The following is a 25,270-nucleotide window of genomic DNA, read 5'->3' as shown; positions in this document are numbered from 1 at the left end:
AGGCCATGTTTTCCACCCGCAGACCGTGCCTGGAGACATGAGTCCTTCGTGACCTCTCTCATTCATCACAACAGCACAGCACACCACCAAAAATTGGCAAATGGCTTCACGTAATGCGTGCAGCACAGGAAGAGATGACTACACCAAACACAGTGAGGGAACAGGCAGTACATGAGGAGCCAAAAAAATACCATGGTAACCAAAGTTTCTGACAAAATACAACAGTTACTACAGGTATTGTTGCTATTACACCAAGCTATCACAAATCTATTAGAGTAACTCATTTTTATGGTGCAGAAACTATGATTAGCATTGTAAATTTTGTAAGGTGATGTTTTAGCACTAGGGTTTTCAACCAGGGGCCCTGAAGGTATTTGAGGGGGTCAGTGGAGAATTAATTTCATTAAAAAAAATTTTTTTTTAATATATATATTTTTTTAATTTAACAATTAATGTTCATTATGTTTATACATTTTATTTATGAATTAATTATTTGTATTAATTATAGTTATTAATATTACTTAATTACATTAAATTACTTTTATTATTATTTTACTAATTAAATTATAGCAAAAAGTACTACATTAATTTGATTACTAAGGAAACGAAATAAGTAAATTAACAAATACAAGCAAATAAGTTCAGTAATAAGTAAACAAATTATTTATTTTTAAATAAATGTACCAAATAAATAAATGAAAAGCAACAATTAATGAATATTAACAATGTTCATTATTTTATTTGTTAATTTTATCTAATAATTATTTGCGCTTTTGTTAATTATAGTTCATGTCATTTTTATTAATTAAAAGTTATTATTAGAACAATTATTAATTATATTATATAATGTTGTGATGTTAATAGTGTTCTAGCTTGTTTCCTTTTCCAGCTTTCTAATAGACATTTACACTATGAATATTTTTGGCTCGGTCACAATATGTTCCTCCATTGAAATTCACTTTGCATAAATGCATCTGCTAAATGTATAAATGTCATAATGAACATTATCTTAAAAAAGTACACTTACAATCATTATTAATTTTATCATTTAATTATATAATGCAGTAATGTTAACAGTCTTCGTGAAAGTTATTTAACAAAATTGCAGAGCTTTTATTTTTTATTTTTTTAATACTAGAGTCCATGGGTTGGCTAAGAGGTCTGGTGAGGGTCCCTGGGTCTGTAAAGGTTGTAAACCCTGTTATCACACATCAGATTCATAACTACATGCACACAAAATAATACATCAAAACACCCACAAAATGTGATTTCAGTTCAGGCTCCACATCTTTCTTCATGCTCTAATGAAGTCACTGAGAGTTCATAACTACATTTGCTAATAGATTCAAACGACCCAGCTAAAGTGCAGCGTTTCAATACAGTTCAACTACTGAGTGAAAAGGCAATGAAACACAATCTAATGTTGTTAAAAGCAAGAGTTTATTAGTGAGGTCAGCAGCAGGTCTACGCTCTTTCAGCGAGTGCATTCGAGCCACAAGCATTCAGCACTTACTTCCCCTCAGGGTACAACTCCTCATAGAAGGCTTCTCCTCTAATGAACGGGAGTGTGAAGGAAGACAGAAAAAAAACAGGATGGAGAAAAAAGGAAGAGGAGCACAAATAACAATAGAGAGGAAGAGTGGCAGCAGAACAACAAAGAACACAACAGTGTCCATTAAAGCAGCCTGGCTTTAGACCGAGTGAATGGAGGCCATCCGCTGATCTCCACCACTGCGGTCTGAAATATCAACATTGGAATAAAGCTGTACATTTACAATCCCTTATTGAATAACTACAGAGTGAGACGGCAGCTTAGATGTGAGAAATCTGCCATCTCCTAAAGCCAATACTGCAACAATGCAGGCTTGGGAATAGGGAAAGATCAATTCAATTTAGGAAAAATCATATATGGAAACGGATAGAAGCAGAGCCACAGGGCTGGGATTCAACAGCCAAAAACAATAATTGCACACATTTCTCAGAACAGGGGGGAAATAAGGAAAGGCATTACTAACTTGTCAGGAACTTCCATCTGTAGAATGACAAACGAGATAAAAAAAAAGAGAAGGAGAGAAAATAGTTTAGAAATGGAGAGAAGAATAAACAGCATTTAGAAAGACGTGATGCAGAGACAAACAAAGCAAATTGTGGGTTTTAGTGGGGAAAAGAATCACAGTGTGCTATGTAAGTAACACAATGGAAAACCTGAAAACATGAGCTGTACCTCCTATTAAAAAAAGTAAATCACATGTTTCCCAAAATTTTGACAAAATTATTTATGATTTTTCCAGTCATTTGTGACTACTGGATAAAATCATTTTATAGAGATTTTGATTTCTAGCCAATGAATCATTGAAAATTTGAAAGTTGAGCAAGTAGAAAAAAATCTATTTATTAGAAAACATCATAAAGTTACAAATTTGTTATATTTTATGAATTTACACAACCGTCTAGGTGTGGGAATTTGAAAAATATCCACAACACTGCTAGAAGAACAAAACTAAAAAATTATAAATATATAGTTCAGTCATGAAACTCTAGATGGCGCATTCTGACGGGGTGTTAACGTAACTGATGATATTCAGAGAGTTAAACGACTTGGCACAAACTGATAAACAAAAAAGTGCATGTGATATTAACAGACGAACTACGCTCATATTTATAATTCCAAACAATCAGTAAGCGACAGGTGCTTGGAAACGCTGTTTTGTACTCATTTATTGACGAGACGTCTGCGGTGCGGCCAACTGAATGCGCTGCTTCTCTGCCGCTCACTGCACAGAACTGACGCCGAGAGAGGTGACACTTCTCTGGGAAAGTCAGACCTCACGTTCGCGGGACCGCACTGGAGAAATCTTCCAACTGAACCATAGTAGTTCTACAGCTTCAGTTTCGGAACTTTCACGCTTAGTAACACATACAGCATACGCTTAGTTCCCTCACCACAGTGCAAAAGTGCAAACAGCCTTTCAAAAGAGAAACCAACAGCAGCAGCAATTCAGCAGCAGCGTAGCAGATCTGTTCCGCCAAGACCAAATACATTAACATTGTCATATCCATCACCATGCTAAAATGTTCAGAGAGTTGTCATGATTGAACTAACTTCTTTGAAAAAGGTTTTATATTTTAATTTAAAATGTAATTTATTCCTGTTATTGCAAATTTCAGCAGCCATTACTCTAATATTCAGTGTCATATGATCCTTCCATTTGCAGCTCAAGAAACATTTATTATTTTATCAATATTGAAAATAGTTTTTGGTGCTTAATATTTTTATGGAAACGGTGATACACTACCATTCCAAAGGTTGGTGTAAGTACAAAAATAAAAGAAGAAAAATAAATTATAATTTTTTTATCCAGTAAGGACGCATTAAATTGATCAAAAGTCACAATAAAGACATTTATAATGTTACAACAAACATCTATTTCAAAGAATTTTTTTTTTTTTTTTTTAAGTTTTCTATTCAAAGAATCCAGAAAAAATGGGAGAACAGAAAATTATTCCACACAAAATTATTGGGCAAAAGAAAAATAAATTATTATTTTTTTATCCAGTAAGGATGCAGTAAATTGATCAAAAGTCACAAGACATTTATAATGTTACAACAAACATCTATTTCAAATAAATGTTTTTGTTTTTTGTTTTTTTGAGTTTTCTATTCAAAGAATCCAGAAAAAAATGGGAGAACGGGAAATTATTCCCCGCAAAATTATTGGGCATTATTTCGCAAAAATATTGGGCAAAATTATTGGGCAAAATTATTGGTTTTCATCATTAATCATAATAAGAACCATTATTAATAACTGAGCACCAATAATGTGAAACTGAAGACTGGAGTAATGGCTGCTGGAAATTAAGCTTTGCCATCACAGGAATAAATTACATTTTAAATTATATATTCAAAATTTCAAATAGAAAACAGTAATTTTAAATAGTAGTATTATTTCACAATATTACTGTTTACTGTATGCATATATAATAGAATAAAATACTTTTCATTTTAACAATTTAACCATCATTGCATCAAACACTGCAAGCAATAGTGCCACTCAGAGTGAACAGTCGTAAAAACAAGCTTGTAGGCGTGCGGTGCTGTAAACATGCTCAGAATGCTGACGTGACTGAGGTCTCCATGTTCTCTGGAGATCACACACACACACACAGTGCTGGATTGCAAACACACTCGCAGCACTCCAGCAGCCGAGCCCTGATTCACCCTCCTTCCCTCCACTACACTCCAAAAACTCCAGAGCTTTCGACTCCGGTTCTTAGCTGAAAATGTTCCCACAATCCAACTGAAGTTCAAGTCTTAGTTTTTGTTTTTTTTCAGCTTTTGAATAAAACAAAGAGGACAGCTATTTGAATAAAACATCCCCTTCATGCAATTTGTTTGTGAGGAAACTTGTGTTAAGGTGGAATCATACAGGAGCCTTTCCAAGTAAGGCTTTTAAGTAATTCAGCACCGGGCCATAACGGCACTTTGAGGGCTCAGCAGATTTTATGGGAGGGTCTTGACTCTATAAACAGCAACAGACAACATCAAGTCCTGGCCTAAAGACCGATTTCAACCTTCTCGACCTGTTTAGATCAAAACCTTAGACCGTCACAGACTCCTTCGCATGTTTACGTAAAAAAGCAGCACAATTGTACTGCCTTCAACTCTCTGACTGCTAACATCTGTTGTTTTGATCATCTTAAATAAAAGTGCTCGTTAAAATTCAGGACCTTGGCAGAAAAGAGGTGCAGAACGAAGAGTAAAACAGATGAAGACGGCGTGTTTGAGTGGATCCCAGAGCAGTCTGGTCACCAGGGTGGCGATGCAACCGCCTGTTCCAACAAGGAAAACAGACACAGCTGCTTAACGCCATGTTGTTTATTCCAAGCATACACAATAAATCTAGAAAAACGCTAAAGGCCAGACTCTTGAACTCGCTGACCCCAAATCTCCTGCCACCACACCTCAGTATGCAGGAACGCAAAATGTTCAGAACCACAATCCAGACAATGGCGGGATTCTGCAGGCGTTCTTACCCATCAGGTATTGCTGCATCATGAGAAACACGCAGCCTTGGGTATTATGAGCTCATTATTGTGGACTATGCTCATCAAACATGTCCCGTGGCGATCAAAGCTCACTTTAAAGACAGAATGAGCCTGAGTCTCTGTTGGAGACCTGGCTGGCTGGTCACCTACCCATTGTGAGGCTGCGGCGAGTTGAGGTTAAGCTTGGGGGCGTACGACACCGGCTTGATGACAGGCCCCTTGCTGCCACTGCCAGGGGCTGCAGAGAATGGCCGCGCCATCTTGTTTATGGTCGTGCTCGGTGCAAACGAGTACTTGAGCTGACTGGATGCAGGTGCGTGTGAATCCTGAGTGTGGAGAAAGAAACAGTGCAAATGCAACACCATGCACACACACTAGCAGCACCACAGGTAAATGCACAATCCCAGATACGGTTTTAATGCTTAATCCTTTCCAAAAGAGAGAATTATCTGGGGGGGAGGTGTGAATTGACTTCATGTGTTCTCACAGCAAATTATGAACACAGTGAGAGTAGGGGGGGATTGTTTGAGAAGTGCGAACACACCCTGGTCACACATATTTATCTTGAGATCAGGCCAAGGTACAGCTAAAAGGTCCTCCATTTCGGCTGCATTCTGCTCTTGAATGGCTTTAAAGTAAAATTATAACTGATATGAGTAGGATTATAGCAGGCACTGTTGCAGAGACCCGTGCTATGGGCTATTGCAGCCACATGAGGGCGCAATTTCAAACTTATTTTTTTCAGTTTTTTTCTTTTTTAAATGGCAGTTAAAATCTGATTAGTTATTAACAATCAGTTATTTATTTTATTATTATTATTTGCTACCGACTCTACTATAAAATAACATTCTTTTTACAAGTGAATAATTTATTATTAAACATTCCTTTAAAACCATTTAAATATACTTGTCATGTGTCAAATATTAAATGAAAAAATATACATATTTATAAAAAAAATATATATATGTAATATGAAAGGTTTAAAATTATAAATGTAATATTTTATAAAATAATATTTCAAATTATTTTATATAATATAATATAAAAACGCAAATATAAAAAAATTAATTAGGTTTATAATTTACATTTACTTTAATTTGCATTTAAATTCTACAGTTAGAAATAAGTTTTCTATAAGCTTATTAACTTTTGCTGTTATAGTATGTGCAGATGGCTTCCTGGGAAATGTAGATTCAATCTGGGTTTGTGCATTCTGTGGCGATGCAAATACAACCAAACCAAAAACTGCTGAAGGGAGGTTTAAGCAAGACCAAAAGCAAGATGCTTAACATTTGAATCAGACAGGAAAACAGACAAACCACCCAAACTTCCGCAATATACTGCAACCAGCACAAGAAAGCCAAAAGAGCCATGAAACTTACATGAAAATGAGTTATGAATGAGATATGAAGCACTGTGCATTTGAGTGAAATCACACTAGTTGAAAGCTGAAATGAGTGTGTGAGAGTTCACTTAGACATACTTTGGGGACAAAGTTATCCAAAGAAATGAGCTAAATCGGAGAAAAAGCTTTCTTTCATAAGCTATATAAAGATATAATGACCTTACATAAAAACAAAATAAACATCTATGGCACAACATTTAGATAACTGTGTGTGTGTGTGTGTGTGTGTGTGTGTGTGCACGCGCTCAGTTCTGAAGTATTCAAAACAGCTGAGAACTTGAGAACTGGTCTAAATGTGTTTCTTCAGATATCAGGAGCTGGTTAAGTGGTCTTGCGAAAGCTTTGCGGCTCTGTCCGACACAAGAGAAAAAGGGCAAATGTCTTACGTTCTGCTCTCCTCCGGCAGGATTAAAAGCTCTGCAGAGAGAAAAGTAGAGAAAGAATTCACTTAAGCTCATTCATAAAAATTACTCATTTAACTGCAATGTTTAAAATGTTAACTAAGGACAGTATAATGGACAGACAGACATCTGTGCCAAATACAACAAGACTCAAGAATTAAATCGGTTCTTTCTGGCTCCAAATCAAATTTTGTCAATCTGAATGGAATGCTGCAGCTGTAAGCGTGAACTAATACCTGATGGCTGTCCAAATGATTTTGAATAGACTCAAACATGTAGAATAGCAACGTATCAGATTTGTATGAAAATTTCTGGTTATTGAAGTCACAAAACACTAACACTAAAAAGACCTTTTCCAACTATGCTTTTAAATTTTTTTTAATTCTTCTTCCATTAATAAATGAACAAAAACTTATCAAATGCTATTTTGAAGTACCCTAATGCATCACTTAAATATGAGTCATAGATGAACATAGTAATCATACAATTATGCAGTTGAATAAAGTAGTTAGGTTCAAGTTTGAGCACTCTTAAATACCTTTTAAAAATTTATTTTAAAAAGTAAATATATATATATATCGCAAGTAAACAAATAAATGCGTAGCTTCTCAATTAATCTGATTTCATAAGTACAGCATTTGAGACTGAAAGACACTGCTGTCATTGCTATTCGACCCAAATATCAAAGTGCCACGGTATTACCATCCAATATTATCACTGTACTCAAGATAAGCATTGTATTCAAAAACTTCTGCCTTTAACTGGACCGTCTAGGTTAGTTTGACTAGGCTGTAAAAATAGTTGCATTCCATCAGTAACCTCCCCATGAGTCTGCACTTCCTGTGCCTATACACCACTTCCTGTGACAGCAAGGGTGTACTTTTGCACAGTGGCCTGCTTACAGATATCAGTTTAGAGAGAAAATGTAGAAGAAAATAGCACAACCAGGCTGTTTTACAAGAGTCATCTGTTCCAGGAAATGACACAGGAAATGAACAGTGTCCAGTGCAACTGACAGTATATAGACGCAATATATAGCTTCACTATATTTTCTATTTTCAATATGCAATTGATTTTCCTGCAAGGTAGGTAGGTAAATAAATAAATGAATAAATAAGCAAGCCTTACAAAGCTTTCCTAAAATGCATTATACCAGCTTTTCTTCGCTTTGTAAGCAAAGATGAAATCTTCAAAACTAATATGCTTAAAATCAACATGAAACTGAATGTGCAAGTCATTTTACATCCATTGCAAAACAGTAACAGTAGTTTAAGCCTAAACAACTATTTGTCTATTAGTAAACAGCCTGTGCAGTCTACATAATGTTAGCCGACCAGGAAACCCGTTAATACAAACAAGTTAATACATTTTGACCAGATTATGAAGACAAACACATTGAGACAAATCCATTCTGATTTCAAATTTAATTTAATTCTTTAAAACAAACATTGACCAAAGCACACAGAAAGGGCAAACTAGGACAACGGTCTAGAGCAACAAAGCTAAAAAGAGATTTTGTGCTTCAAAGAACCGCTGCAAACCACAATTGAAGAGGTTGCCCAAATGGCTATCAAATGCCATGTAAACCAAAAAGGACACCACCCTCTGTAATAAAAGTATATACCGGAATAAATACAGACATGCTCAGACATTTGTCTTCAAGCATGCCTTTCCATGGGACGCAAACACTGTAATTTATCTATGATAGACAACAACAGAGAGACACACTGACATGTCTGACAACCAAAGCTCCCAAAACAATAGTCAAGATACTAGTCATCTATCAGCGTACTGGGCAAAGGGGTAATTATGAACTTTGATAAACAGATGTTTTCACAGTTATGTCACAACAAACTCCACAAAAAATGACATCATCTAGCCATTGGTGATATGACTCATGAAGACACGCCCACTCTTATTCACACCTCCAATCAGCTCATCCTGTCTCCCAGCATTCCAAAGATGTGGCCTGTGACAGAGAGCGGTCTGAAGAATCGGCCAGTCTCTGCATCAGGAACATTTTATGACCGAACCGACCCCATTCATTTAAGTCCTCCCTCATTCCAGAGGACATTATATAGCCTAGAGAAAATGACAACCCCTCTTTGACCTGAAACAGCCCTTATATCAAAGCGAATCTCACTAAGAAATGACCGGGTTATACTTCACCCCCCAAAAAATAGAATAATGCAAAAATAATCATCAACAAAATTCTGTATAGGTTAAAAGGATTCATTTTCTCAGAATAAAATGCATTAAATATATAGCATAAAATATATATACAACCTTAAATAGTTTTTTTTTTTTTTTTTCAATTTTAGGGTGAAATGACTTTGTCTTGACACTTCTTCAGGAGATTTGCCAGTGCAAAGAGACAAAAGTTTTACATATAAACACTGGAGTCATGCATATATGAGCCCTGTTTTATCGAGGGAGATGTATTTCTCATAACTCAAGCACATGGTTTTTATCCCTCTTCACTTAAACAAGCCATTACTAACCGCTACAAGCGCTTACCAATGTGATGACATATAAACGATTCTCGCACACCCAAAAAAGGAAGAAAACCACATTCATAACTGTGGTTTGGACCATTACACAGGCTCTTAGTCTTTTAGTGTTGATCACAGGAGCGGCCTAATGACAGAGCAGGAATGAGTGCATCTGTCACTCTGCAACTACGCTCATCTTTTAACCACAGACATTAGACTTTTTCTACCAGTAACTTAAATTCTGTCTGAGGGCAGTAAGCTCCATTTCAAACTTTCCTTTTTTGGGCTCTTCATGCAGTTTCCCAAAAAGAGTGCAATGTAAGCGATTTCAGAATTGCGTCCCGAGGCACTGGAGGTTTCCCATCTCTGTGCTGAAAAGTGAAGGTCAGCTCAAGTCACGGAGTTACCACTCTGTCTCCAAATTATCTGCTCTACCTTTAGCCCAGGGTCGTCTGAGCTATTTTATTACGCCACATTAAAGATTTGTTCTATGCATTTAATACCTGCCTTAACATATATCTGCACAAAACAAGAGGCCTGAAGATCTAGAGGCATTTAATTCTGCTTAAATGCCACACAAGGTACCATGCCAAGTTATCAGCACGACTGCTATGGCAACAAGTAAAAGACATTTTCATTTGGAGTCATGCATTTAATACCTGCCTTAACATATGTCTGCACAAAACAAGAAGCCTGAAGATCTAGAGGCCATTTAATTCTGCTTAAATACCACACAAGGTACCATGCCAAGTTATCAGCACAATTGTTATGGCAACAAGTAAAAGACATTTTTATTTGGAGTCATGTTACTGCCTGTTAGATCAGCTCTCTAGACACAGTTTTGAGCCAAACAAAATTTAATTAAATAAGGAACTGTTTAAAAGTCAATTTTCAAAACAACAGACAATTAGTAGCTAAAATATCACAACAGAGTGCAAGTGTGACTGCCCGGCTTTTAAGTGGCCTTGGTTTTGAAGTATTTTTCCCATTCATTTTACATTTATGTATTTGGCAGATGTTTTACCCAGAGCAGACTTACAGAGCAACAGTTTGTTTCTCCCTGACAATCAAACCTATGACCTTGGCATTGTTACTACCATGCTCTTCCAACAAAGCTACACTTTCTCCATAGGCATTAAAACAAATATTCAATAAATTGTTTTAAGAACCAAACCAACCAGCTCTGAGATGAATCATAACATTTGATTTAAAAAAAAAAAAAACTACAATTGAAAACAACAGTACAATATAAACATCATTAAGTCATTAATAAGCATAAAATAATATTTCATATGGATTTTATGTGCTTAATACATTTAGTGTTATTTTAGTATTATTTATATATTACGGTATTATTAATATTTTTTTAGTTTTAATTTTAGTTTAGGTTTTAGTAATTTTGTTTTTTAATAATTCAATTTATCTTTAATTTATTATTCTTATGTATATATGTGTATATATATATATATATTTTTTTTTTTTCAGTTTTAGCTTTAGTAATTTTAGTACTTCATCTTAAACTTATTTTATTTTGTTTACTTGCCAAGGAAACATTTCTAATTTTTGTTGACTTTTTAAGTTATTTTTCATCTGATATTTTTATATTTTATTTTATTTCATGTCAATTAGAAAAAAAATTTTTTAGTTAACAATAACACTGAATGTATTTCAGTTTCACATTTTTTTTTTTTTTTTTTTAAATACAGCATATTAAGCTATAAATTAATTAAAAAATAAAAATACACCAAAACAGTGCTATACCAATCCTGGAGCTTGTGGTAGGTTTTTTTCTTTGTTTTAGATGTCATCACTATAAATCAAATCAATTTCGAAAATGGATGGGATTTTTACTTCTGGACTGGCTGTTGCCAGGCAATGCTATAGGCAATGCTTTTAGCATTCTAAACAAAACAACAGTAACCCACCATAATCAGACAATTACATTAGCAGGAGTAACAAAATACTATTAACTATCTAATAACTTAAGTAAACTGTGTCAGACAAGTCTTTTTTTCAAAGCCCAGGAATCTGCTCCAAGGTTCTTTGATGTCATCACAGTTGTAAACGTCTGAGTATTGGTGTTTTGTTGTTTATAATGTACCACCTGTTATAAAAATCACCGTCTATTTTTCAAGACTGTAATAAAAGGGTTAACAGTGATGTATTAACCAGAGAACTCAATTTCCTGTGAAGTCATCCTCTCTCCCTTCATGTGATACTGAAACTCTAAGACGCTGATGAAAGATGATGAGTAAGTGTGCGCGTGTACCTGCTCAAAGTGAGAGCGAGGGAGTCGGTTGCGGCTCTGATCTTGTTCTGTGCCTCCACATGGGTCATCTCCTCTGCGTTGGCATCAGAGATGGACACCAACCAATCCCCAACACCCACTCCGGCCTGGGCCGCCTTACCGCCTGGGGTCAGCTGAAACAGCCACAGAAAACAAACATTAGTCAATCTGTATGTAATGAAGTGTCATGAGATGACTAACTACAAACATTTCAAATCGAAACCAGATTTTTACATTTTTTGAAGAAAATGTGAGCGGTGCTGAGAACAAACACAATACAGGAATGTTGTGAGTGGTTGCCAGGGTACTCTAATAAAAAAATAAAGAATGTTGTAAAGCACAACGCCATGTGGTTGCTAATGTGTTCTGCGAAGTTACTATGCGGTTGCTTAATGGCCAAAGCCAAAAGTGCTCACCCCCAAGTCTCTATGACTATTCTGGTCTCAACATACGGCTCATCTCACTCCTACAGTATGTAAATCTATAGAAATGTTTAGCTCGTTTTCTCATCTGTCAAGTGGAAATCGTAAGTCTCATAGCTTAACGTAATAGCACACATCTTCTCAATAAGCTGCATAATTCTAGGTATCATTTCTTTCTGTAGCATGCAGAAAGGAATCATCATTAGCATCATTAACTAAAATTTAGACTATTAAAAAAAAACATTTTTGTTAATTGAAACAAAGCTGAAATAAAATATAGCCTAAATGTTAGATTTAAAAAAACTTAAATGAAAATTTTGAAAGGTCTCCTAGGCAAATAATTGAAATGAACTAAAACTTAAATAAAAATATAAAACTGGAATCACAATTAATTTAAACAACTAATAAAAATTACAAAAGCATATGACAAAACTACTAAACATTTAATTAAAATGAAAAAATAAAATTTTATAAAATTTTTAAATAATTTTTCAATATTTAAAATTTTAATTATATTTTAATATTGCTAATTTTAAAATATTACTTAAAACTATAATAGCATATAAATTAACACTGGTAGCATTGTGCAGGACAAGTTATCAAAGTTGAATACATAAGGTTAGCTTAATTCTTCTTCTTAACCCCAAGTATGAACTATAGCAATAGAGATGCCTGCATCAACACCACTAATATGAATCTCCAAAAGCAATAAACTAATTTATTTGATATCTAAAAGCAGCTGAATTTATTATAATTTGACCCAGATTCTGAAGATATTCAAGTCTAAATTCAGGGCTCTGTGCTTATGTAGGCCACCAACAAATGAGAAGATGGAACATTTCTCTGAACCTGCAAACCTGTTCTATCAAGTCCTTTGTCACTATTTAATCAAGAAAAGAGCATTATACTTTACAAGCATTCAAAAACACTTTAGTTGCATCAGCTTAAATAAATGACACAAGCATTAGATTTAAAAGCAAGATCAGCTAAAAATTGATATTAGCCAACCACACCTCATGCTGAGCTATTCAACTATTCAAATCCATGTCAACTCTAAAGCCACTGCAGTGAAAGAAGCAGCACCTTCCAATCAATCAAACCCAACCGCACAAGAATAAACACACCTGAGAGGAAGTCAATTCTTCAGCATGGACAAAGAACTCACCATGTAATCCTAAACACAATAAATCCTTCATCATTACAAAAAAGCCAGTCTAAAATAATCCAGCACTTTGATGCAGCATTGACTTTTACAGTCTTACTTGTGCAGCGTTTGAAGCAATGAAGTAAACCACAGCATATAAATCACTCAGAAAAAGGCCTGAGGCATCGCCCAAAAGGGAAAGTGAAGAGAATAGGGAAATATGCAAGTGCTTGCATATTGGAAATGGAAATTGGAAATGCATGGAAATGAACATCCAAATTTTGCAATGTGGAAAATGTTTTACTGCCATCTGGACTCAGTGTACATTATGAATGGGAAATGACATTCTGTGTGTCATGTCCAGGAACGCATGAGTCACATTCACATTTATGTCAGTGACTTTTTTAGGCTTATCGCTTGTTCACTATTGGAATAGCAAAACCAAAATGTGAAACTCCAAGGCTTAGTCAGCCTGTGTCTGATGCCTTCTGGGAAAATAAGAGCAGTGACTTATTCAACGAAGTCAAACACCACAAATAAATCAATGTATGGGAAACTGGTAATGTATATCGAAATATCGGAAAAGTGTTTAAAAATCATATCACCGTTATTGAAAAAAATTATATCGCGATACATATTGATATTGAATTATTGTCCAGCCCTATGACAGTTTCAGATTACTACAGAGCAAAGTGTGAACACACACTGATGATAAGGCACACAACCCAGACCCAATATCCTGCCAAACTTGTGAATTTGTGAACATTCTTTCCAAACCATGTGAGCTCTGCCAAGTTTTGGAGGAATTTTCTGACCTATTGCTGATCTGGCAAGCAGTTCAGCAAGATTTCCGTTGGCGATTAACATTTAAGAGGAAACTTTGCTCAAAACTCCCACAGAAATGGTAAATAGGAAAGATTAGAGTCCCACCCTAAAGCTAAAAGGTACACTCGTGAGGTTTTCTTGACCCAAACAGGGAGAATATCTGTCAGCATTCCCATTCATTTGAACTGCAGCTGCTTTGCTTTTATATGGCCATCAATGGAGAAAGATGCTTTAGGAAACAGACGGTGTAGTTTCGACATCTACCAGCAGGGTTAACAAGACTATGGGAAACCTTGACCCTGTGGACTCCAACAGCATCACCACATTTGGCCACAAATAAAAGCAACTCAAAATGCAAAATGCTGTGCATCATTAATTGCACTTAGTGTGTGTAATAACATAATAAGACATTTGGTGGTAACACCCTAATGAGATCCAGCTTTTGCTGTTGGCATGTATTTGAATGCAATGCACACGGTCTGCCCTCATGTATAAAGCTGTACTCAAACCTTCAAAACCTGCCCTGGACATTTCAGACTCCCTATCCCTCCGTTCTCCAAGTTCTACCACATTTCCTGTCTCGGCTGCCTGCTATTCACTTCAACAAACATTTACAAGTCTTCTCTGCTGAGCTCTAAATAGAAATCTGGAGCAGGACAGCACTAGGGGAAGAGAACAAAAGTTATTGTCCTCGAGCCTCTGCCCTCAACAGCCCGTTTGAGACCGTGCACATATTTATGAAACATAAGAAGCACTGTGACGTTGTGAGGACATCATGAGGAAATGGCTGTCTGAATAACAAACCCACAGAAAGTCCTCCACCAGGTGTAGCACTTTGGCAAGCATACAGGAAACAGACCAGACCAGAAGAGGTCCTAAAGGAAGAGTTTAACCAAAAATCAACATTTTGTCAACATTGTTAGTCTTGAACCATTTAGAGAAAAAGCCTAATTGTGATTTTCCTGATAAAAATTGCGATTTAAAAGGTGATTACAAAAAGGTTTTCTATACTTGATGGTAGAGCTGCACAATTTGGCCCAAACTTTTGTGATATTAAATCAATATAATTATAGTAGTAATAATAATAATAATAATAATAAAACTAAATAAGGAATATAACTGCTGTAATATTTCACTTTAAAAGAAAAATAATACAATAATTGTATTATATTTATGACATTTATTATATTTTATTTACCATACAACTGCATAATAACAATTCTAATATATTTCTTAATTTTCAAATGTTAAACCATCAAGCTTTCATATTGGCGGAAAAAAGCGTCTTATAAATCTTCTCTTTTGTTGTCAACAGTCTGTTTATTAGTGCTTTTCAAACGTTTGGGAAGATGGTTGGTGCATGTTGTGTTCCCAAATCTGTTATAAGCAACCCAAATTGAGCTGCCTGAATGTTTACATTTTAAAAAAGTAATAATAATAATAATAATAATAATAATAATAAACATGCCCTGCTTCACTTCATGCAGCCTTTGCGGTTTGACAAGTCAAAATTGCAACTTCAGTAATATAGCCCTACCTCATGTTATAAAAACAAAAAACAAAAAAAACAAAAAAGCAAGATAAGCAGAATGTTGACACTGTTTTTTTACATTCAGTGGAAGTGAATAGAGACCAGGGAGCTTTAAGCTCCAAAAAAAAAAAAATGTGTCAAAAATCACAAAGTCTGTGTGATTTGAGGTATATTCTGAGCCAACAATACTTTTATGGTGCTTTTGTCATTTTAGAGCTTAACAGTCAGACTCTGCTCACTATTCACTTGCAATGAGAAAGAGCATTGCAACATCTTGCCAAACATCCATTTGTGGTCTATGGCAAGAAAAAAAAAAGCACCATCACTTCACTTAACACTCAGAAGTAAACACGTGGAGAAACATAGGCAGAACAGAAAAAAATTTATGTTGAGACACAAAGGATAAGGAAAGAAGACAAGGGAAATGTGGATGGTTGAGTATACAGATAAAGCTGATGGACATGACCACCTGTGTTCCTGGCTCAAATTCAGAGCCCAGCTGTTCCTTGACTTGAGTCTGGTGGCAGTAAAGTGCTGCGCTAAGACCTTTTACTAGTCAAAGGGGGAAGAGTTGAGAAACCTTAAAACTTCTGACATCAATATACAGGACGACATAAGAAAATAAACTCGTATAAACCGCTGAAAACGAGGAGGTAAGCCATTTTAGATGTTCAAGGCGGATGATATGGGTCACAATCAACAATACAACTCAAAAAACATTTTCTATGCATGTCCCGGATATCTGATGCTAAACAGTCTTTAAAATCATGGCCCATTTACAATTTTCCCTCCCAGACACGCCGCCAATCCTTGCCGCATTTCACTTTCCATTTCCTTATGGGGGGCTGTAAGACTCTGGGCCTCAGTGCAATTGCGTCAGCTGATACGAGTGAGCCATAAATATCTTGGATGTAAGAGCCAAGCTTCAAACCAATCCGTCTCTGCATGTTGTTGTGAGTTTGGGTTTATTATAACGTTCATCTGGGAACGCAACGTGCACCATTTCATCAGATTTGCAAGGTAAATCATTTATAAATCCACTCAAACAAGTTTCACTACTGAAGTCCTCTGTTCATTTTTTTCATCATGCTGGATATGTCGGTTTAAATCTGTTGTTTACACATTTCTAAGAGTGCTTTTAATACTTAATTTTTAATAATAATAACTTTTAATAATAAAATTGTAATACTTGATTCTGGTGGACTCTAAACATTGCATTTATTTAATGTGAAAACCCAACTGTTGGGGTTAATTGAAACATATTTTTTTCCCCTTTGTAGTTGCACTCACAGCTGTAATGAACAGAAGCCCAGAACATGTGGATATATTGACATTAAGAACATGCTGACTTTCTCAGACTTTTGTAATTATTTTCTTTTTATTAAATTTTTATTAGGTTTGTTTATATTTTTACTCTTTTAGTTTTACATTTCGTCAATGGCTTGTTTACATTTATACTTTTTTTATGGTACACTACTGAATGGCAAAGATGCAAGTTTAATAAAATGTTCTTTAAAATTGTTGATTTTTTTTTGCGGGAAATTAATCGTTTAGATTAATCGATTAATCGATAAATTAGTTGATAGATTAATCAAAATAAAAATAGTTGTTAGTGGCAGCCCTAGTGTGAACCTACACTGGTCTCACGTTTCGGTTCGGTTCCGAATATCATGTCATCGATTCGGTTCAATTCAATATCACGATGCATTGACAATGCACTGCATCCTCAATTTTCAATTTTACTTCACATTTATACAATTTTGTCAATAAATACAAGCAGTCAGATATATGAACTGTGCCTGACCTGCTTTCTTAAGTTAGTGGTATTACCCCCTGCTAGTGATGTGACATTTGAACCGAGGCATCGGAGCTTGTGTCGAGAATAAATGGGCGTGCTAGATGAAGCCTCGAGTCGAAGCTTGTGTTGTGTTGTTAATTGTCATAGAAATCACGTGACCAATAACAAATGAAGCTTCACTTTCTGTCCAGTCACGTGCGCAATTCACTTTGCGTGTTGAAATCATAGACTGTATAAAAACATGGACGTAGTGTCCGTGCCGTCACCCGTAGGTTTCCGAAGAGCGTTTTTGAAGCCTAAAGTAGGCGGAGCCGGCCATTGCCATCTTGGCAGCGTATCACCTCGCGTCACTCCTGGATAATCGAAAATGGGCAAAGAGGAGGGAGCTGGTTGCTGAAACCACGCCCACCTAGCTCGATGGTGGTGACAGCAGCCAAGTAAATATAACTGCAGACCGGAGATCTCCAAAATAGGGCGTGAACTCCAAAAGTGGGCAGAACCTCCAAAATGGGGCGGGGTCTCCTCACGCAAAGCCTTTCACCATTTGCTCTGGCTCCAGCCAATTGTTATTGACTTACATTTCAAAATAGAACTTTATAAAATTAAACATTGTTTCTAGTTCATCTAAAATAAAATATGCTATATAAATAAATATTCTCCGTGAGAGCAGAGCCCAAAGCTCGTGGCCAGTGGTGTTCGGACTGGAGTTTGAACCTCTGCATAATGATATAAACGGGAATCAACCACGAGCTCTCCCGCGAGCCGTCCCAGCGCAGCGCAGGGGAACAATTTTACTCTATTGCTTTGTTCTAAGCAACGGGGGCATCCCGGGGCTCGAAATACGCAGGGTAGGAGGAGATAGTGACGCTGGGTGTAACTAAAAAGGTGCCATTGTCTGGTGAGGTCCGGTTGGGGAGTTACGGAACGATCTCATATCGCATAATCTTATTAACTTATCTCCTGAACTGCATCTTTCTCTACCACGCTATTCAGCGCCAATCCCGTCGTGCAGTCCATTTCACTGGTTAAGGTTAGGGTCAGGTGTGGGGTAGGTTTAGGGGTTAGCATTTTTGTAGCATGTAGAAAATCAACACTTTAATTGACACAACCAATAAAATCTTTAGAATCAGCTGTGGGGCGGAGTTTGCACTGAAGTGGATTGGGGGGAAAAATTGCGCATGCGTGTCATGTGCCTGTTTGTCAATGGGAGGAAGCCACGCCCTATTTTGGAGCTCCCACCCTGTTTTGGAGTTCCCGGCCCCATTTGGAGATCTCCAAGCTGCAGTTATACCTTTCTCCAGCGGCAATCCACCTGTCACTCAAGTGGCCACGCCCTTAATTATGCAGAACTTTAAGGCTTAATATAATTTAAACGGATGAGTTATAAAAAAATTCACCCCTCTCACAGTTGTCATGAAGGGCAAAATTAGCTATATAGACCAAAATCATTTTTTGAACCAGGCTGTAAACGTTTTTTTTTTCTGCTGTAAAGTTGGGCATTTCAACATGGGGAGTCTATGGGATTGACTCCCTTTTGCAGCCAGCCTCTAGCAGCCAGTTGATGAATTATTGATGAATCCGTGTTGGCTTCACGAGAGAGAGCGGGAGGTTGCCGCTTGGTTGAAATGTTTTCAGAAACTCAACAAACACACACACTGTTAGGCTTTTATTTGTGCATGTAACTTGAATCGATCTGTGGAACATGTGGTAGATGCCTTGTCCTATGGAGCGTCTTTCACAGGCTTTTGGCTGCTATATTTTTTTATGAACCATCAGATGGCACTGTTTGAGACACTCGAAGCGTTGAATCTTTTCCCGAAACAGTCAGAGGAAAGCCTCAGTGCTTCACGAGGCTTCATTTGCCCATCCCTACCCCCTACATATTTCATTGTGCGTGACATGATTTACACACAGCGTGTCTTCTCCAGGTTGTGCTCAGGTTGTTCATAAAAGCTGACATGTGGCCAGCTGTCAGCTTTTAAAGTAGTTGGAGCATTTTTTTTTTCAAGATTTTTTTTTTGCATTTTTATTTTGATAGGACAGTATAGCAGTGACAGGAAGCAAAGTAGGAGAGAGAGAGGGGGGCGGGATTGGGAAAGGTCCACGAGCCGGGACTAGAATTCGGGACGCCCGGAGCACAACGGCACTATATGTCGGCGCACTGCCCATTAGGCTATTGGCGCCGACGGAGCATTTTTAATTACTCGCACTTGCGTCTCGCCTCCCTCTGCCATTAGGCGTGTTCGATTTTGAAGCAGCGCTGCGCAGGATGAGTGTATGACATCAACCGCTAAAGCATAAGGATCCGTCTGCTCTTTTATCGCTCTCACGGTACTTGGTCATACACTGATCATTCTGCGCAGCGGCGCTTCAAGCCGAACGCGCCTAATGTATGCTACGGCGACAAATGACGTCAGAAAAGCGTCAGTAGGTTATAATCAGTTATGGTCTATTACTGAACCGATACCGAATCGTTCTCGTCTGCATCGCGATGCATCGAAGAAACGATTAATTTCCACACCCCTAGTAACAAGCTATCAAGCTCAAAACAAACAACAAACAATATATCATAGCAGTAATTTACTTGTGTGCTATATTCTAAGAGGAATGGACCAAAATTTACAACGGTGATGTGCCATTTTTTAAAATCGGACTATGAACATCAATAAAATGTTAAGTGTCTGCAGTGAATTATTACATTTTCTTGACAGCCAGTAATCTTGATATATATATATATATATATATATACATACATACACGTTTTATACTTTTTAGCAAGGATAAATTAAATTGCTCAAAAGTGACAGTAAAGATATTTACAGTGTTACAGAAGATTTCTATTTCAAACAAAAGCTGTTCTTATTAACTTTTTATTCATCAAGAATCCTAAAAAAGGTGGTTTCCACAAAAATATTAAGTAGTATAACCATTTTCAGCATTGATAAGGAATGTTTCTTGAGCATAAAATATAATAGGATCATGTAACACCGAAGACTGGAGTCTTCAGCTTTGCCATCACATGAAAAAAATTACATTTGAAAATATATTAAATTAAAAAACTGTTAATTTAAACTGTAATAATATTTCACAATATTACTGTTTTTTGTTTTTGCATCTATTTATTTGTTTGTTTGTTTGGATTTTTGATCAAATACATGCAGCATTGATCATAAAAGACTTCTTTCTAAACCAAGTCATCAGCATTTAAGGTCTGTTTTCCTTCAAGAAAAATACTTTATACTCTTATACTCTTATATCTTCAATAAATTGGATTAAGTCAGCTTTTAAAAGCACACTAGCATGTAGATGACCTCAAAGCTAGAAGACATTGACTAAAAGCCACAAAACTCTAACTCTAACCTCCAGAGTAATATGCACAAAGTAATAAATGTCTTCATCAAGGGAGCAGACCAGCTTCAGTTCAGCTTAACGTCACAGTGCCGGAACCCCAGGGAACAAATCACAAAAGAAAAACTCAAACTGTGCTCTAAACTTCTAAAGATTACATCATATATAATTTTCTAATTGCAGTTGTGTTTAATTTCAGCTGAATGGCATGTTGCCTGCTAATGCAAACCAGATGGACATCCACTGAAGCAAATACAAATCATAACATTTGTACATTGGAATGATTATGGATTTCATAGCTAGTACACAAAGATCCATCCTTCTTCATCTGTAGGTTTCACATTGCTTTCACCATGAAAGTCTTCCTTTGAGGTTCAAGAACCAATGCATCTGGTTTTGGGAATGATTTGAGACATTAATGGATAGTGGGTGCAAAAGTAGACAAAGGGCTGCTCTGTTGCCAGGAATAGTAAAGCAGCGTTAAAATCCCAGGAATGCTGAAGAAATATGCCGATGTGTGCAATGGAAAGTGAACAGGAGGAGGAGGAGGTGGAGGAAAGGAGGAATAAAGGAAAATGCTCTGAGAAATATTAAGGCCAAACCAGCTTCCAAATACCATTAGCTGATGAACTGAATCCCTACTTTTGACATGGGAAAAACTCAAATCGCTAATGCTGCGAGACTGTATTAGAAATAGGAGACTGGGGTGGGTTTTTTGAGCATTATGTGGTTTCTAGGGTGTTACTAGGTGGTTACTTAATGGCCCAAAAGAGGCCAAACCAAAGACATGCACTAAATATAGCTCGGTCCCTCATTTAAAGGCACTGTTCACCCAAAAATTTAATTTCTTGCAACCATTTACTCACCTTCATGTGGTTTCAAATGTTGTACTAATAACACTTTGGTTAATCTTCAAAACACACATTTAGATATTTTTAAATGTAATCTGAGAAGTTTATGTTCCTCCATTTAAAGTCCAGGTAACCAAAACCTAAAAGATCCAAAAATCCATATGAATAGAGCGGTACAAGTCTAAATTATATTTGTTGATCATATAAAGCAATCGTATCTCTTCACAAGACTTGGATTAAACCTCTTGATTCATATGGATTTGTTTTACAACGCCTTTGTTTTACAGTGCTTTGGTTACCTGGACTTTCAATGGAGAAATACTTACATGAGGGTAAGTAAATGAATATAGAATTTTTATTTTTGGGTGATTTACCCCCTATCCATACGGGATGACAGTGCATGTTTAGACAAAAACAAATAAATCAAATTGCTTTGAAAATAATAGCAACCTCTCCTCACCTCAACGACTATTTTTCATGCCTGTATAGCACAATCAATGCAGGATGTGTTACATGACAAAGTTTAAAACACAAGATTAGTGGTTTGTTCAAATCCTTAGCAAGCACCACCAATTATTATGTTTAACATCAAATGTTCAAGCAGTCTCTATAAATAAACCACGGTTCCATTTCATCCCTCTCCTGTTTGAATGGCGGCCTTATGCGCCTAAGCCCATAAAACCTAACTCTTTAACATTGTTCTCCCACTGAGGAGAAGGGGGGGAAACAGACCACCCGTCTTCAAATTACTCCACTTTAGAACCCGTGGACAGAGCATATCTTCATTACCTTATGACCTGTTTAGACCCAGCGTGATTTAACACTGCATAACTTGACAGTTCAGCACTGTAAGAGGGCGTGGACTTCCGTCAAGATGAATGAACCACCGCCCTTCATATCAGACTAACAAATCACCTTTAACAGCATAGTATAATCTCAAATGACAGAACAAACACACCTAATGATTCACCTCCTGTCACGCTAATGACTCGCTGATGTCAACCTCAACACAGGAAGCCGTCTGGCTGTAACATTCCTTTGAAAATTAATTTTCACATCTGTCAAGAGGTGAGGGCGACTGAGGAATGAAGTGTTTATTTTACTGTGTTGTACCAAACCTACGGCACGTTCCAGTGTAGGTCATGTGATTAGTATTAAGGTAGTAAATGGTGATAACATGCCAGTTTGGTGCATTACAATAGAGATAGTCATTTTGAGGCCTTACATAGAGAGCCACTGAACTATAAAGTGAATAAATGATCCATCGGAATGGACTTCTCTCTACTTTTAGCAATTTTCCATTTCTTTGAAGCAACGCTGAAGTGGTTCCTGCAGTTTTACTCAAAAATCAGAAGATAGCCTTCATTTTTAAAATGATAGGCATCATTTTTGCCATGTTAGCTCTAGCGTGAGGAGATGCTGGTATCTGTTCAATCCTGTAATGAAATCATTCTTCATAAACACAAGATCCTGCACTGCGCTTTATGAGAAGCTAAATCAGGTTAGGAATGACACGCACAGACACGCTCCTGCTATTGCATAACATCTGGCAGCAGCAGGCAGCTTTACGACCGGCTCTCACACTGACGGATGAAGTCACCATTTTGACTGGAGCAGACATTTAAGGGAGTGTTAGTGCAAGTCAGCTAAACAGATGTGCATGGCTGCACGTTATACTACCAAGTCAGACAAAGCAAGGGAAATGGTGAAAACGTTGTAAAGTCTAGCAGAGCTAAAACCATAGAAAATCTAGCTGATATTGTTTCCTTGATATTTAGAAGCTGATATTCACATAAAAGAATTTAAAAACAGTAAATGAGACATCTATTACCAAATGGCAAAGCTTTCAGGAATTTTTTTTTACTTTAATGCCATTTCTAATAAAATTTAACATGTCGTTGGGCCATATAAATGTCCATACATGAAGACACAAGACTTGTTAAAGGTGAAGTATGCAATTTCTGCCACACTAGCATAAATGAGCGAAACTGACTGTTTTCAAACTTGACTGTTGCTTCTTGTACAATGATGTAACTCACTGCTTAACTACTGTAGAATGATGCTTTTTTGGAGAAATGACGAAAGATAGAATAAAGTATTTTAACATGAAAATGTACAGGCAGCATTTTTATCCAAACCAAGGCCTCATTGTATTCATATACATACAAAATGACCTTTCAGGTCCACAACAGCACTAGCTACCAGAGCTTGTGTCTATACTACAAACAACACTGCTCATACAAGGAATGGAACTTCTGCATCTGGACCTGATCTGTTCAATATGCTCCATTGGAGGTGCTTCAATGACCTTAAAGAGAGAACAATGCATGCTGGAAACTAAACAAAGCATAACATATCCTTGTGAGGAGACATCTGAATGGAGTTCTGAAGCAGCCCTTTTCTTATGGGGTTGATATCAAGCGGTGACATGTTTCTGAAGGAATGCAAAGTTTTGAAATAGACCTCATGAAGCACTGAGCACACTTTTCTCATTAACTCTATTGCATTTCCTTATGAGGTGTGTTTGATGGCTTTCTGCATGCAGAGGCGGGACTGTAAACTGACACAGAATTGAATGAAATTGGATGAAAACACCTTGAGTGAGTGATGGGTTCACGTTATCTAAATTAAGTCTGTGAAACACCTTGATCATCATTTGTCAAACTGAAAGGGAACAAACGAGATGAATACATCATTTATAAGCAGCTAACAGCTTAAGCTGTAAACAAAACAATGGGTCTATTACCCATCACTACATCCAAAATGGAGGTCACTTACTCTTGACACGGTCAGGGGCATGTTGAAGTCCTTGCCTCCCTGAAGCCGAAAACCCCAGGGAGCAGGTCCGTTGAGCGTTACACTATATATATTCATGGCCTAAAGAGAAAACAAACACAGAAGAAAGATTATAGTTTCATTACATCACAGTAATAATATTATAAGTGATTCAGAGCTCCTAACAAGGCTGAAACCAAACATTCCAGACCCACACACGTGAACCGTGTCTGGTATGCTGTTGACGTCTGACTGTCCGTGAATTAAACCCAACAAACTTTTTTGGACTGGAAGATACATTGAACAATTATATAGTAGAATATTTAACAATATATAGGATATTCAAATTTACCCTCATTCATATAGTACACTCACATAAAGCTATATATACTAGAAAGAAATACTAGACAACTCTTAAATCTGTGGCTCCATGAAGAACCTTTAACATCCATGGAACCTTTCATTGCACAAAAGAAAAAAATGGTTCTTTTTAGAACTCTTCACTGAAAGTTTCTTTGGGGAACCAAAAATGGTTCTACTATGGCATCACTATGAAAACCCCTCTTTTGGAACCTGTATTTTTAAGTGTACATCAAAACTCATCTCTGTGGTTGCTTAAACGATGTTATCGCAAAGGTCTCTATATAAAGTTGGATATCCAACTTTATTTGCACACATACAGCACACTCACATTAATCAATGTGAACTACAGCAAACCTCAACTGCTTGATTGGTTATATCATCACAAAATGTAAATTATATTATCGCCCAGCTCTAATCTGCTAAATGTGACTAGGCATGAAGATTTCTGTAAAGCTGGTTTGAAACAATGTGTACTGTGAAAAGAGCTATACAGATAAATTTGACAACTGAAAGAAAGTTTTCAGGTTTTAATGCATTTGGCTCAAGATTAACATTCCTGAAACCATTTGAAAACACTTTTAT

At 36.6% G+C, this 25,270-nt stretch overlaps 1 protein-coding gene across 3 annotated transcripts in view; it reads right to left on the bottom strand.

Moving 5' to 3' along the window:
* Positions 1-25,270, bottom strand: part of LOC107749758 (PDZ and LIM domain protein 7) — a 41,127-nt gene that overhangs the window by 13,569 nt on the left and 2,288 nt on the right. For all 3 annotated transcript variants that reach the window (XM_016564920.1, XM_016564922.1, XM_016564921.1), the window contains exons 2-5: positions 24,329-24,427; positions 11,614-11,765; positions 6,838-6,868; positions 5,197-5,372 (exon numbers count right to left, since the gene is read on the bottom strand). In XM_016564920.1, coding sequence (XP_016420406.1) covers positions 5,197-5,372; positions 6,838-6,868; positions 11,614-11,765; positions 24,329-24,427 — 458 coding nt within the window. The remainder of the gene's footprint in view (positions 1-5,196; positions 5,373-6,837; positions 6,869-11,613; positions 11,766-24,328; positions 24,428-25,270) is intronic.

The sequence above is a fragment of the Sinocyclocheilus rhinocerous genome, unplaced genomic scaffold, assembly GCF_001515625.1.
Source record: "Sinocyclocheilus rhinocerous isolate Xijiao unplaced genomic scaffold, SAMN03320098_v1.1 scaffold860, whole genome shotgun sequence".
Taxonomy (NCBI): Eukaryota; Metazoa; Chordata; class Actinopteri; order Cypriniformes; family Cyprinidae; genus Sinocyclocheilus; species Sinocyclocheilus rhinocerous.
The sequence above is the reverse complement of the archived record's forward strand: the minus strand, read 5'-3'. Positions and strand labels throughout refer to the sequence as shown.